The 15,175-nt window shown below is 46.2% G+C and overlaps 1 protein-coding gene across 2 annotated transcripts in view; it reads right to left on the reverse strand.

The window, feature by feature from the left end:
* PAPPA (pappalysin 1) overlaps positions 1–15,175 on the reverse strand; it is a 181,872-nt gene that overhangs the window by 50,656 nt on the left and 116,041 nt on the right. The window contains exons 11-13 of one of the 2 annotated variants that reach the window (XM_017829250.1): positions 8,394–8,408; positions 7,754–7,889; positions 3,941–4,154 (exon numbers count right to left, since the gene is read on the reverse strand). In XM_017829250.1, the coding sequence (XP_017684739.1) occupies positions 3,941–4,154; positions 7,754–7,889; positions 8,394–8,408 (365 nt within the window). Of the gene's footprint in view, positions 1–3,940; positions 4,155–7,753; positions 7,890–8,294; positions 8,409–15,175 lie in introns of both variants that reach the window. The other variant, XM_017829249.1, reaches the window with a different exon arrangement.

The raw sequence follows: 15,175 nt of genomic DNA on the forward strand, positions 1-15,175 counted from the left end.
TTGCAGCCCCACAGGTCTCCCTGCCAGAGTCTGTCCAGGCGAACAAAGAAAACGCATCGCCTTCCACTTTAATAAAAGCCAAATGATGCCGTTTGCCAATTACCAAAATGGGGCGAAGGTTAAAAACCCATTGAATTATAACACATGTCACGGACCAAAGCTTCTATGATTAACAGTTCTGTGAGAAATTCATTAATTTCACCCGAAGCAAGCTGACAGAGATTGTGCTTAATGACAGAACGCAGGGCAGGGGAAAGGCGGCCGAGCCGGGAAAGAGAAAGCTGCATTAATTCACAACAAAAAGAGACGAGGAAACCCTTTTTTCCTCTTATGAAAAGGAAAAAGAAAAGAAAAAAACCAAAAACACAACTGGAGTTGTAAAGAGCAGTTGCATTTGTTCTGCTGCTGAAGATTTATCTTCATCATTTCTCGTTGGGGAAGCAGACGGCAGGAGAGAGCAAGACAAAGAGAAGAGCTGGAGTGGGCTACGTCTCCCTGAGGCTTGTTTGGGGCAGTGAAGGGTGAAGCTTGGAGGATGGCTTTCCGTGGAAGCAAGGGCAGGTGATGGTGTGATGACCAGGGGTGGGCCTGGTCCCCCCCTAGGTGTCAAACACCCCGGTGTGCACACTTCTGGAGGGTGGTAAACCCAAAATCTTCCCTGCAGAAGCAATTTTGAAGCCATAACAGTGAGTTTGTGGCAAGACTTAACCAAACAAAGGAAAGAGAAATCTTTTTGCTACGCTGACTAGAGAGCACAAGGTGCTGCACGATGTGGGGCATAAAGACTGGAGAGCTGTGGGCAGCCAGTGGGGCTTGTCTTCTGTAGGAACATGGAGTTAATGGGGGATTAGGAAGATGGAAACTCCTGAAACTCACAATTCTGACAGCTGAACTGGGGAGTCTGCCTGGGCTTTCATGCCTCCTGCCTGCAGTTTCCAGGAGAGGAGCAATGGCACCAAGTGTGATGGAGGAGAGGTCTGGTGACCACAGCAGGGAAATGCCACCAAGGGAAAGCAGCACTTCACAAAAACTGCCTTGCCAGGGATGGGAGACCCCCCCCGGGATGTTTCCTACCCAGAGAAAAAGACAAAATCCTGATTTTTGAGAACTGCTGTCAAAGGCAGCCCCAGTGCACCAGGGGTGGGAAATTACACCTCTGCTTCTTCACACCCGATTTCACCGTCCGCACCACAAGGCTACACAGGAAATGATGGAAGGATAATAATCTGAGGTATAAAGTGGAAGAGAAGAACTACCTAGGCCGTTATATCTGGTCTGAGGATGCAATGTGGAAATAAAGCCTGTCATTTTTACAGCTCGTCTCCAGCAGTGAGGGAAACTTCTGCTGAAAACAAAAAAAACAGCCCGTGGTCAGCAGCAGCAGAAAGACCAGCAGATGGAAAGTACAGAGTAGGGTTTTTTTCAAACTCTCTATAAATGTCTTTAGGAGGATGGAATGGATTTTCAAAAGAAGTAATGATGACTGAGGATGACTATAAAGTTCAATGGGACTTTTACATTTAAGCTCCTTTTTCTCTAAAATATTAACTAGAAGACATACCTCAAGAAAGAAGAGAGAGCACATGTTTTATTTTCAGTTATTAAGTTTTCACTAACCCATGGGAGGGATCCATTCACCTTCAAAATAAAGGCTGTGTTAACTTTTAAGGGCCGATATATTTCTTTTCCCTCTCAATTTTAAAATCTGCACCCTTGCCTAGAAGTGTCTGCATCTGGCTATAAATCCTCTCCAAGCAAAATAATTCTCCTTGAAGAGAGAGAAATAATACCTCTTGCAGAGAGAAGCCAAAGGCAGGCAAAAATATCCATCTTGACCTAAGGAAAATGAAAGCAGTCAAATTGATGCTTACACATAGGAGAGAGAGTTCCTTTAAAAATTAAATAAATACTCTAAAAATCATATTAGGCAAATGCAAACAGTGGGGAAAGGGGAGAAGGGAAGGATGGGCAGTGTGGAACTGGCATTCCAAGGATGGGGAGACCATGAGTACAGGAGAAAACCCACATCCAGCAACTGAGCTGGTTAAGAATAACTTTTAAAAATCTCTCCTATGTGCTTCCTGGATTGGGTAAAATATCTGAGGAAAAAGACAGCAGTGACAGCAAAGGTGTCACCTATTTCCTGGCTGCACAACTTAATAACTTAATGCACAGCTTTCTCTACACCTTGGAGGCTTGAATTGCTTGGAATTTCTTGTACAGGAGAAAGCAGATATGGTCATCCCAAATGATCCTATCACAAGGCAAACTAGGGCTTCTCCACTGTACACTGTCATCAGTGGAAAAATCCCACTGTTTTCAATGGCCTTTGGATCAGGGCTTTACTTCAGAGACTTTCTGGTTCCTTGACAGGCATGGGAAACTTCATAACAAATCCAGAACTGAAACGTTACTTTGAACAAGTGAGGCTCGGATGAAAGTTTTTGAGAGCAAGGGGCTGAGAGGGTTCAGTGCATCCCGAAAACAAAACGATGCCAAAAAAAAATCAGGAAGAAAAATAAGAGGCAAAAGGCGGGCGAGTCTTCCCCAAGAGATTTCTAAAGGTTGGTTTGCTGGGCTGCAGAGGCTCACTGAAGCTTTGCCCTAGGGGAATGCATTTTTTATTAAGGAAATAACTTTCTAAACACAGAGCACTTCTAATTCCATAAGTGAACAAATGGTTCAATTCCTACTGAAAATCTGAGAGGGAGAAGGAATGTGGTCCTGTGCCTCAGCCCTCTCGAGCTCCCTGTTGCTTCTCACCATCTCCTTCCAGTGGGTCTTTCTCGCTCTTTTTTTGTCCCAGTCCTGCACTGGGAATTCGCCAAACTTCCACAACCAGACTTCTCATCTGAAACTTGATCCTGCTGTCTTTGGGCCTCTGAATTTATACAACCTATTGCATAGAATGATCAGACGCCTTGAATCTAGGTCAGAACACACTGACTGGATTGATTTAGCTATAGATATGCTCCTTTTTTTTTTTTAAATTTTATTTTCCCTTCCCTCTCCCCCTTCTCACCCTCCCGCCTTTCCTGGAATAAAAGCAGGTCCTCAAAACAAGCCAGAACATTATCAAAAAACCTGACAGCTTGCTTAGGAGGCTGAGCAGAGGTTTGCTGGGATATGCAACTTGTTTTACTATTGCTGCCGCTATGGTATGACGACTGCTCACAACTTTGAATTCACAAAGGAAGAAAAAAAATTATTCTTTCAGGGGTTTTGCTAAATTCTCTCCTCTTCTTTTCACTGCCTCGCTGAAAGGATCCATGAAGCTGCCGCACCAGAGGCCAGGAAAGGTCACAATCTCTGTGGGATGCTGTAAAGCAGAGACTGAGAGGGGTTGGTGGTGATCTATTGATGTGTCTGTAATAACAACAAGAATAAAACGGTAGCCATAAACCTTTCATCCTGGGGGGTCCCACAGAGCTTTTCAGAACGGGGGCCGGATCCAGAGGGGTGCTGAGGGCCCTTGCCCGGCCGTAAAAGCCCTGCAGATGTCGATGGCCACGGATCTGCTGAGCACCCGGCAGGATCCGGCCCTGCTGGGGCACAAGCATCACTTTGTCTCCGTGCAATCGTTTCTGTGGGAGGTCCCCGTGGCCCTTGGGCAGCACAAAGCCGTTGGGGTCGGAGCGGTGCGTGAGCGGCGAGAGCGATGCCGGGCTGGGGAGTGCACGGGGAGTTAACCGGCCCCCAGCTCCGAGCCCGGGATAAAGGAGGGAGGAGAAAGGAAGAGGAAATAATTCACTAGCGGCATCCCCGTGCGGGTTAAATGTCCCATCCATCCCGATCAATGAGAACACTGCCGGTTTTTCAGCGGCCACACAAAAGGGTCGGAAGGGTTCAGCTGCTGTGCCCCTCCTGCCTCCCCCTGACCCCCGGCCGGCGCGGGGGGCGGTGGGTGGCGAGGCAGAAGGAAGCGGGATGACAGGCTCACCTCTGCTCCGCCGGGCTGTAGGTCTGTCCTCGCTGGCAGCTGCTGATGGTGATGGGGTCGAAGTTGTGGAAGGAACGCAGGGCCACCCCGGAGATGGCCACAAACTGGGAGCTGAAGCTAATGAGGACAGCCTGGGTGTGATAAAAAGGGTGACTGAGGTCATGGATGACGGGGATAATCAGGGGATTGTTCCTGCAGCTCAGGACGTGGACACCTGCCAGAGGAGAGACAAGATCAGAGGAAGGGTCAGACTTAACACAATTGCTTCCCGAGGCCGTGGGCACTTCAGAGGCATTTCACCCATAGGAATGGCCCTATAGAGCTGAAAAGTTATGGTAAGCTGCCTGGAGGGGCTTCCCAAATCACTCTGGAGAGCTTAGTGGAGAAGTATATCCCTCCAGACAGCTGAAGAAAGGCTGCCATTCTCTCCACAAGCACGGCACAGGCTCTCAGAGCCGTTTCTTTAGACCACAGCTACGTTTCTATTGTGCCCTGTTAAATCAGGAGCAACCATCACGGAGGAAGCGGAGTTGCACTATTGTCAAACTGGTCTGGGAGAGGACAGTTGGGGCCTTTATCCGGCGCATCAAACGGTGCCGGCAGGCTGGGTGGCTTTGTGCACCACGGGCAGGGCACCAGTGGCCTGTTTGGAGCTGTGCATGTCATTAGCACTCGGTGGTAAACTTCTTTGCATGAGCTCTACACTCAATGTGCCCATTTTTTATTTTTTTTTTTGATGGTTTCGAGCCTTAGGGTATTCCTGCTCTTGGGTAGAAAAGGCAAAGATGGTGCTGGAGAGAGAAATGAGGGTGATGGTCCCACTGAGGATTTTGCAGGGGATCTCACTTGAGAAGGAAATAGTGCCTTGGGAAAATAAAAATGTCTCAAGGTTGAGGTGCACGGAAACACCAGAGAGCTGACAAGGAGACTTCTTAATCCCTTTTCTCCAGCAGACAAGGCACTCAGTGGCAGCTGGGAAGAAATTCCCACCTTCAGGTAGAGGCAACCTGAATTCAAATGGGCCAAATCCATCTCAGGGGTAAGGCAGAGGACAGACAGCTGTCTGCTGGCCTCAGAACTCCTTAATTGAGATTCATGGCCTGACACTGCCTGCAAAGCCCGGCCTCTGCGGCTCCGTGGCATCACTCCGAGGATCAGCTTGGCTCCAGATCCATTTGCTTCACTGGAGCTCCCCCAGCAATGGCTTTGGCCCAGGCCCTTTGGCTACCCTGATACACTTACAAATTTCAAAATAAAATAAACTCTATTTGCATGTTTAACTGGCTCAGGGATTTCTGTTATTATTATTTTTTTTTTTCTTCCCAGTTCGGATTTCTTGACTCAAAGGGGGAGAAATAAAAAAGTTTTCATTTTTCTCCTTAGAAAGTGATTTCCTGTGAATTAAGACAGACTTTTGACCACGCTCTTTAAACTTCTATCTCCCACCCTCTACTTAAAAAAATCTTCCTGTAATAAAAAAAAAAAAAATATAAAAAAAGCAACTCTCTTTTTGTTTTGGTCTTTACCTGACCCTGGAATAACCTCCCTGTCTACTTGCCTCCCACAGGTCTTTTGATATCAGCTCCTTGTGGAACGGTGCACGTTTCTCACTTACAAACAGGTGCAGTTAATACTCAAAATCCCGGGTTCCCAAATTCCTTGAAAGTTTCTGCCTTCTCTGATGGAAAGCCAAGAAAGAACTTATGGTATGAGGCTGTTTATTCACTTCCATTTCATTCCTCGCTCTCAGGTGGTGTCCACAAGCAAACAGACCCTCAGAGCTGTGCTGCACTTGCTGGTGCTTTCTGCCCCACACAAGGTAAACAGGGGTTGAACAGGTCAGGGTCATGTAACTCACCTGCCTTCAGTAACTAAAGACCCCTCATGGTGGCCATACAGATCAGAGGTGTCTCACGATCACCCCCATTTCTGGAGCTCTGCACCCACCTATTTGATGCTCAGTAGCTGAACCCTGGTGTCTACAATGGGTCTGAACTAACAGAGCTGAAGTATTTGGCATTCCAACCTTTCCATCTCCTACCAAGACTCAGAACAAGCATCACATTATTTTCTGGGAGTCCACATGCTAAAAACCTGTTCTGATCAAGGTGGGAAACTGCAGGTCTGGATAGGATGTGTTTTGCCCATGGGAGTGTCTTTAGCACACTGAAGACTGATGGAGCTTTAAATTATTGCTACTTTCTTTTGGAAGTACTTTTAGTTTGCCACTAATTTCTACATAAGACTGATTGACTGTCTGAAGTCAATCCTGCACCCAGTGCATGCCAACACTTGCATCTCAGCTGCAGTTTCCAGCTTTCCAAGGTGACGATTCAAACACATGAAAGACAATATCCAGGAAAAGGACTTAATGCCAGAGCCAGAACTCAGACAAAACAGTAATGGGGAGCTCTGCCTGAGTGAGAACTGCTGGGTAGCCTACCTACACCTCTCCCCTGCTCCAGGCAGCCTCTTCTGAAAGGTCAGAGGGGCTTTTCCATGATGAAGGCAGCATTTCAGCTCTGAGGATGTCCAGGCATCAGGATGAGCCCTGCCAAACTTATGTTGCAACTTCATTGAGGATTTCAAAACCTAACCCTTAGTTTCCTCTTTGCTCCTCTTTCTTGTTCTCTTCCTCTCACAATCTGTCTGTGTGCCCCTATAAAATGTCACATTAAGTATTTGTTGGCAGCTCATGCATCCATCATTTATATCTCAGAGGGAAAGAGTTATGTGCCACTGTTTTGTGAAAGGAGGAGGATAAGATTAATCCAAGGGCTCTGGCAAACTGAGCTATCCTGACTCAACCTGCACAACTTGCTATGAATTTCTGTTTATTCTCGGACAACAGACATCACATATATTTTCTTTCTTTTCCTCCACACCCCAACGAATTCCATATTATCCTGGATACTCATCCAACACCTGTCAATGTGTGTGCCCCTTCTAGTAGGAAGCTTGTTTGAGTTTCAGCTTGTCAAAACTGAAAAGTTATGATAGAACAGAAAGTTGATGGGTGAGAGTGGTGTTTCCTTAAAAACTGCTCTTGAGGTGACCTGGCCAGCTTTCTTCCCAATGGGAAAAAAAAAAAGGCAGAGAACAGCTGGAAAGGGATTATGCAAGTCCTGCCATGACACGGAGTTGGGAGCTAGGGAGAGCTCCTTGGTCCTGGAGCCTCAATGCAGCCTGAATCAATTCACCAGACACAGCTTCCCCAGGTTCAGGGCCCTGTGCCAAGGGTAGGGACAAAAATGGTCCATCCTGGCACTTCAGCACAGCTGCAGATCCACAGCCTCTGTCAGGCACCTCTGCTTGAGGCCACACCCCGGTGTTAGACCTTCATCAAACCTGAAATATTTCACATGAAGAATGCTGGCCACTAAATAGCTGTGGAGACCTCCCTGCAAGCAGGACTAGAGATCACCCAACACACCCTGTGAATCAGAAGTGTTTGCTGCAGCAGCAGCTGGAGCAGGTCCCTCACTCCCTGCTACCAGGGGCTCATCTGTATCACCATCAGTGTCTCTCCAGGGCAGTGCTGGTGTGAAGCACTGAGATAGTGCTGATTTTAATGACTAAAAAGGAGCTAATCACTTCTGAACACACAATGAACAGCTATGGAGAAATGTCTGCATAAAATGATGCATCATATTCAACAAACTCTAGAGAGACTCAGGGCTTGGAGCATTAAACAAGTATATTTTTGTCTAATTCTGAAAAAAAACTGAGCAGGAGTACTGGTCAGTTTGTGAACAGAGGCATCATCAGATTAAGCAAGCAATAAGGAGTGAGTTTAATAAAACACAGTCTTACCAAGATCGTGGCTTTGCTCTTTGGTGTCAAACAGCTGCACACCGATGGTCTCCTGCTTCTGATCCAGGTAATAGGTCCCATCAGTGACCAGGTGAACTAGGACCGCTGCAGCTACCATAGGCTGGGAAAAATAAGCCTGGGAAAACACAAAACCCACAAAGCCTGAGGTGGGAAATTATGGTGGGCTTTAAAAAATCCCCAGGAGTCAATCCGGGACTTTTAAAAGGGCAATTCCCATCCCAGGTCACAGAGAAATCTTCTCTTCCAATCTCTCCTACACAAACTAGATAAACTCCAGTCAAACAGCCCTGCAGCTGTAACCCCTCAGAAATTCAATAGCCTTGTCACATGGGAGGGGACTTCACCACTGAGTCTCCAGACAGTGCTCAGAGACATTGTTTTGCTGTTTTGCTCCAAGCATACTTCAAAGAAAGGAGCAGCTCGGTCCTGGGAAGGCTGTCCCAGTGATATTTTGCCTGTTGGAGAAACTTTGTACAGACAGGCAAAGAGGAAACTCCTGAGTGACACGTGCACTTCCTACCTTGAGCCAGAAAATGGTCTGTGTCATGTGGGAGTACTGGAAGTTGGCTGTGCAGGGGTACCAGGCATACTGGGAGACACCATCGTTCAAGTCAATCACCTTAGTCCGACACACCTGGAAAAAGAAGCACCAAAACAGACATAGATGACAGTAAGGAAAGGTTATGACTCTTTAAAGTGTGTGTGGGAAAGTCCAGGTGCACTGCTAGAATAAAATAATGCACCATAACGACGCCTCTGAATACCTTGAGATTATTCAGAAGTTAAGTTTCCAGGTCTTCCACCTCAGTAAGAAAAACTGAAATGTGAAAAGCAGCTAAAGACTCCCAGCAGCTGGATGGCAGCCAGCAGTTTCCTCTGGATTTGATACGAGGTCTTTGACAGCATTTAGAACAACTTTGCTCCCCACCCAAAAGGACCACAGCTCTTCCCACTGAGTCAAAGTGACAATCACTTCTGAATGTCCCAGCTCACAGCACAGACAGTCTGGAGATTCCTCCACAGGGCTCCAGCACTGCCCTTTTTAAACCTGGTGTTCCTGGAACCCCAGGGGAGTTAGAGATGGATGTGTAAACTTGGTAGCCAGGAAAGTCCTGCCTCTACAACCCAATTTAAGCAAACTGGTTTCTTCTTTTGCTAACTAGTTCTGTAAGTGGAATCACCTTATTCTGCACCTTTCCATGGCAGGCAGCAGTGAGATTGGAAGCAAACTGCTCTTTTCAATAAAGAACAAGTAGATGAATCCCAAGTGCTGTCACAAATGAAAAGCTCAAAGGAAGTGCCAGAATCTGAGTACCAGAGAGCCTTGCAGTGCCATCAGTGTGTAAGATGTGAAAATGAAGCTGCAAGGAATGGTAGGATTCACCCTGAAAACTCTTCAGTGAAGCTGCTTCAAGAAAGAAACATGCACAACCACAGCCTTCACTCCCTTCACTGAGAAGGGAAATGTCCACCATGCAAAAAGTCACTCCTGCATTAGAAGGATGATTCCTGCTGAGGCTCCAGGAGCACCTGAAGGGAGAACCTGTTGGGATTCACAACACTTCGGTGAACTCACTGACTCACCAGTCATAGGGATAAGAGGGAATTCCTTGTGGTCACACAGAATAGTGGCAGTGGAGCTACAACTGTAACCCAAGAGGCCAAACCATCCCCAGCACTTGTGCTGGCCACAGGACAGCCTAGGATGGATCCCACCACCTGGGCTGGGTGCTAATGGGAGTTATGTTGTCCTGGGGACACTTTTAATTTTCTTTCCAAGACCAGAGCCTGAACTGAGCAATCAGGTGGTGATGTGCTCTCAGTAAAGCTGTTCCCCTAATCAATTCCCCTGATTATTAAACCAAAAAGAAAACCCTGAGGTGAAACAGGAGAATTAACAGAGATGCTTTTGACCATTCAAAATCCTGTGTCCACTCGATAACTCTGCATGGAAATGCCCTCTTGGTCTCGGCAGGCAAAGTCTGGGCACTGCAAAGAGAGCCTGGGATGGCTGGGAATGAGAAACCAGATTGGCTAAAAGTGAGGTAATCCCCTCTATAATCTGAGTCCCTCAAGATCCAGCACAGAGGAATCTATGGGCAAAACATAAATCAGCTTTAATGGGCTGGAAGAAGATTTTTAGTTTATTTATTTTTTGAAACAACTGGGACCAAGCTTCATTGAGGCTAGCCAGTGGATACTGTTACATTTTACAGCAGAGCAAGGCTTTACATAAACTATCTTTGGCATTTGAAATCCAGGCCAGCAATTCGACATGTACCATTTCGCAACTCTCCCTTCTTGCGTTTTCAGCAGCCTGTCTCTTGTTGGGAGCATGGTTTTTATTTTAATACCTCTCCAGCTAGAGAATTTATCTTACCCACATCTGCAATTTATATGGTCAGAGAGCTCTTTGACATGAACAAAGGTCTCATTACTTTTATATGATTTTGTTCTTATTCTTACATCTCCTCCTGCTCTATTGGTCCAAAGAGGTGGCTGAAAGAAACATTCGGTGCTTTTTAAGTGCCACTTAATGGGTGAGTGAAAACCTGTATGAAGAAATCACCCAGACCTTCACCAAAAGTTTGAATCAAACCCAAAATAAACCCCCGCTGAGGTGGGTTGGAAGTCTCTGATAACTTTAAAACGCCTTGTTTGATTTGTGTGCGTGTGTGAACTCCAGCACTTTCTGCTTCTGCCTGGGAATATTAGCAAAAATCTGGGCATTGCATAAAGAGCCTGTGTTTGAGCCACGTGAGCTGAGGTGTGTGGACTGTCAGACTGGCCTGGTTTGAACAGGTTAGATAAGCTTCCCCCTGCTGAGGCTGAGCCATCGCTACCCAGACAAGTGTTTCAAAGTGGTCCTGGGGTAAAAGGTTCTTTTAGAAGAGTATAATTGAGAAGTGTGGGAGAAGTCTAACTGAGATGAGTGGCTACAAGAGCCTCTTCTGCACTAGCTGTCAGCTAGTGAACTTAGCTAATGGCAAAAAAGTTCTTGAAGATTCTGCAATAACAATCCAAGTGGATAAACAGTCCCTGTCACCTGCAGCCTCCACCATCCCAACAGGCTCTAACACACATGGTAAATACATCCCCACTTCGACTCTACCCAGGCAACGAGTGTCACACCATCACTGCCAAGTCTGAGAACTGTCTGCTGGGAGTGTTTGTCACACCTCTGCCTTTGAGGCATCCCCAGAATGTGGCAGCAGCCTGAAGGCCCATATTATTTAGGTTAATGGTTGGACTCAGTGATCCTAGAGGTCTTTTCTAAACTGAATGATTTTATGATTACTGCAGTACCACCGCTTTTAAGCCACAAGTTCCAATGGCCTGGAAGACAACATCATCTCTTCTCACGGCTATTCATAGGAATTCACACTTATAAAAAATAAATTATTTCCTAATGTACTCTCCAGTTTGGTACAGTGATGCAAAACAGCAGCTAAGGCACCTGACAGCTGTGGAGGGAAGAACAGATAGACACACTTCTCGTTTCAGGGTGTTACCAAGCTCTAAAGTATTTGCTTTGAAGAATGACGGCATCACACAGGACTCCAAACTTCACTCACTGGGGCTTATCCAGATTCTCAGACCCACAGAGCAATGGGATCCACAGGAGCTTAGTATGTGCTCCAAAGTATGCGAGGACTATTTGTGTCTAGTTACTGGAAGCCCATGTCATACCCCTCCCTAGGAAGCTGCTTTCAATTAAAGGAGCTGATGTCTGTTCCTCTCAGAGGTTCAAATCCAGCTCGTCTCCCACCCACACATTCTGTACACAAACATCGAGAGACAGAACGATCAAGGCCAGAGAGCACTGTGGGATCTTCCCACAAGAGGGAATGCCTGGAGGATTCCCTTTGACTGATTTATACAACCCCTTGTCAATCACAGGCACACCATGTTCTTCAAACCGCCTCTCCTGTTTTCCTCTTCTTACTCAAGGGGACCGAGGAATGTGTCAGCAGAAAGGGAAAAGTGATATATTGGGAGCACTTAGTTTTTTGCCACATCTAAAACGCATTTACTATTGCAATCAGCTCCATTTCCTTCAAAGTAATATGGGAAAATTTGCTAAAGAGCAAATTTTGGAAGGCGCCCTTGTGAATGATTCCCAGCCATCCCATGACTTCAGGCAAAGTGAAGTTGGGTTGACGGGCTCCTGCTGCAGCTGAACTCCAGGTTAAGGATCAATCCTGTGGACTGGGCATGGGAATAGGTCCCATCCTGACTGTGCCCAGTGCATGGCCCCAGTACAGCCTTCTGGGCAGCACTTGGCTTCTCCAAGACTGAGCCCCCCCTCTGTAAGAAGAGGATGATATTCCCCCCGTGTCACACAGGTACATTGAGGGTATTAGGCACAAAAAGTTGCTCAGATGTTACAAAGAGAAGGCACAAACAGGCACACACAGGTGTGAGGATACCCCTCCCCACTGGAGTGGGTTAAATACAAACTGATGCCATCCCACTCTGACCTTCCCATCGAGCGAGCACAGCCAGACACCGCAGGCTCCGCATACACTGGTGGTTCTCGTCATTGTAACATAAAATAATTCTAAATGCAGACAGGCAAAGCTGCTCCTCAGCCAAGGATGCTGCCCTGCTCAGCTCTGGCACGGGGCTGACACCGTGGTTGGGGTGGACGTGCCTGTCTGCATGCCCAGGGGCGGCTGGAAACAGAGCAAATCTCCAGCGCACAGATCTGTCTGCTCCCAAAATCCCATCTGCTGTCCCACCGTGGGGCTTCCTCCAGACCGTGTCTTCGAGCTACGTCTGGCTGAGAAGGGCCATCACGAGCACTGGTCTGTCGGGCACTCGGGAGCATCCTCCTTTTTGGGGAGGAGGGTGGAAGTGGTGATTGTGCCCCAAATGCTGCCTCTCCCTCCTCCTTTCTCCTGGGGACTGTGCTGCTGTCCCTTCTGCACCCAGACAGACAACACAGGGAGTTTCTGGGTTGAAATGGGCTAAACCCTGTCCTGTTTGCAAAACAGCAGCCAAGGAGCAAGCAGGAACAGGATCTATTGGTAAAACCCCCAGTGGAGCACACGGCATCCTGAGTGAGGCTGCACAAGTGCACAGAAAAGCTCGTGGACTGATAAAAATCCATGGAGGCACAAACAGAACATCTTCTGTTGCTTGAGGATCCAGCTAAAAAACCAGACTTCAACGGTAATACTGAAACCTAATTAATCCACAGTTTTTAGCTGACTGCTCTGCAGAATGCTATTTATATTTAACTCAACACATGCCAGAGAATCCCAACCATGACATAAGCAGCATTTTAACACATCCCTTACAGATGAAAACTTTCTCCATTGCCAGACCAGGGGGCTGGCACTCACCCAGACCTTTTATTCTTAAATATGTTATTGTTCTTGCCGACCTAAGGTTAATCTTACCCAAGGAAGAGAAACTATGGTGCAGTTGCTAAATATCAGAAAGGTTCCTGCTTGTTTATTGCCCAATATTGTGAGGCAGCTTGACTGCCACATGGACACCACCCAGTTTGCCGACTGCAGCACAGACCTCCAATCTGTTTTGAAAGCTGTTGCACTGCTCTTCTCATTTAGGCTGGGAACTGGGTTGGAGTTACAGAAAAATTAAATTGCCCACATTAGTGGGCACCGAACCATTAAAAAGGTCACCATTTGGGATCCAACAAACACCTCAAAAATCAGCCAATTTCTATGACCATTTCAAACCCACAGAGCTCAGATGGAAATTGTACACACAGGATTACTCAAGGGGCACCGGGAGTTTTCCTCTGGGTTTTCTTCAAGGTTCTGGCCAGAAACGCTTTAGGACTAGTGTCTTTATCAGTGTTCTTGATTTATCCCATCAGAAGATCTGAGTCCACAGTTGTCTACCCAACTATGAAAGTCAGCATTGGGTCATTCCAGGTTGGTCTCTAAGACTTAAGGAAAACCTTCAAAGTTTTTTGTTTGTTTGTTTGTTTGTTTTCCAAATTGGTACATATATTAATTTTTATGTGCACTAACAATGAGTTTGAAATACCCTGTTGCAGAAAATAAAATAAAACCCCAAAACCAAATCCGAGATTCAGCAGCATAGATTCTAAGCATAAAATGATGAGGTAAAGCTGTGTCCTCCCCCTTTTAACAGTTGCCTTACCTAAAAGCCTACTGCTTCTTCCCCAGTAGCAACTTTCCCTCACCTCTGATGCTCATCAACTGCAGCTTCTACCCCAAACCTCTCCTTGTCCTCTGGGTCCGATTACACGGTTTTAGTAAGTTTTGTGCTCTTTCTCAGCTTTTGCCTGTTTTCATTGGGGTGCTTAAAGGTCTGATGGCAAAAGATGAAAAATTGCAGCGTGTCCTGCTCCAGGACAAAGGAATGAAGGCAGGTGATCCATAGAAAAAGCTTTATCAACTAACTGGAAGCTGATGAAACTCCTGGGGTAACACAATGATGCTATATTGCTCCCAGATCCAGTTGGCTCAGGAGTAAGAGGAAATCTCATCTGTCAATTTTCCCCGTGTAATGAAGAACAGGATTTGGCTGTGGGATTGGGAAGCAGCTTACATCTCCTGCAGGATGAAATAAAGCCCCATTGCCAGTTGTTATGTCCAGTCTCAGCCCAGCCACGTCCACTTTGAACCTGGAGCAGCCCACGTGTCTGGACCCTGCAGGCTTAGTACTCAATTAGCATGTTATTACAGCTTTCTTAGCACAGAGCCCCAGTTTTAAGCTGAAGATTTGGCTGGATTTTTTTAATAATTGGAAAGTGACCTTTCTGTGTATGACAACACCACAGATGATACAACATGGCATCGATAGTTTGTCTGCAACGTGACACGATGATAAATTCCTCGATGATAAATTCCTCTGCTTTACAATAAAAATGGTAGTGTTCATTTCCAAAGGGAAATTTCCTCGGGTAGAGTTTTGGATGTAATACAGGGCTGTGATTCAGAAATGAGTAAGAGCTGCAAGGGCTATTTCATTTTGTCATATAAGTTGGTTTAGTTTGAGGCAAGCAAATAGGAGCTACAGGGATTTCCATTAAATGATGGCCCAGATTGCACGTGTATTCAATGTGTGTTATTAACTTCAGCTTTCTCAAAAAATGCAGTTATTTCACTTCCAAAGAGTCGGTATGAACAATATATTTCCATTTTTAAATCATGCAGACCCGCATTCTTTGAGCTTTCCTTTGAATTTCTGTTATCTCCAGATTCAAAGCAAACTTCATTTAAAACCGGTGAGTTCAAATCAAAATCACATCAAACCATAAACTTCACATGGCATACCTGAAAAAACTGTAAATCAGTTCTGACTGGCCCTATCCCAAACTCACATTGGCTTTGACAGCCAGCCAGCTGTAATCAAATATCTAGGATGCTAGCTGGACCCGTGGAAAAAACAATATGGAGT

The sequence above is a fragment of the Lepidothrix coronata genome, unplaced genomic scaffold (assembly GCF_001604755.1).
Source record: "Lepidothrix coronata isolate B3197 unplaced genomic scaffold, Lepidothrix_coronata-1.0 Scaffold160, whole genome shotgun sequence".
Taxonomy (NCBI): Eukaryota; Metazoa; Chordata; class Aves; order Passeriformes; family Pipridae; genus Lepidothrix; species Lepidothrix coronata.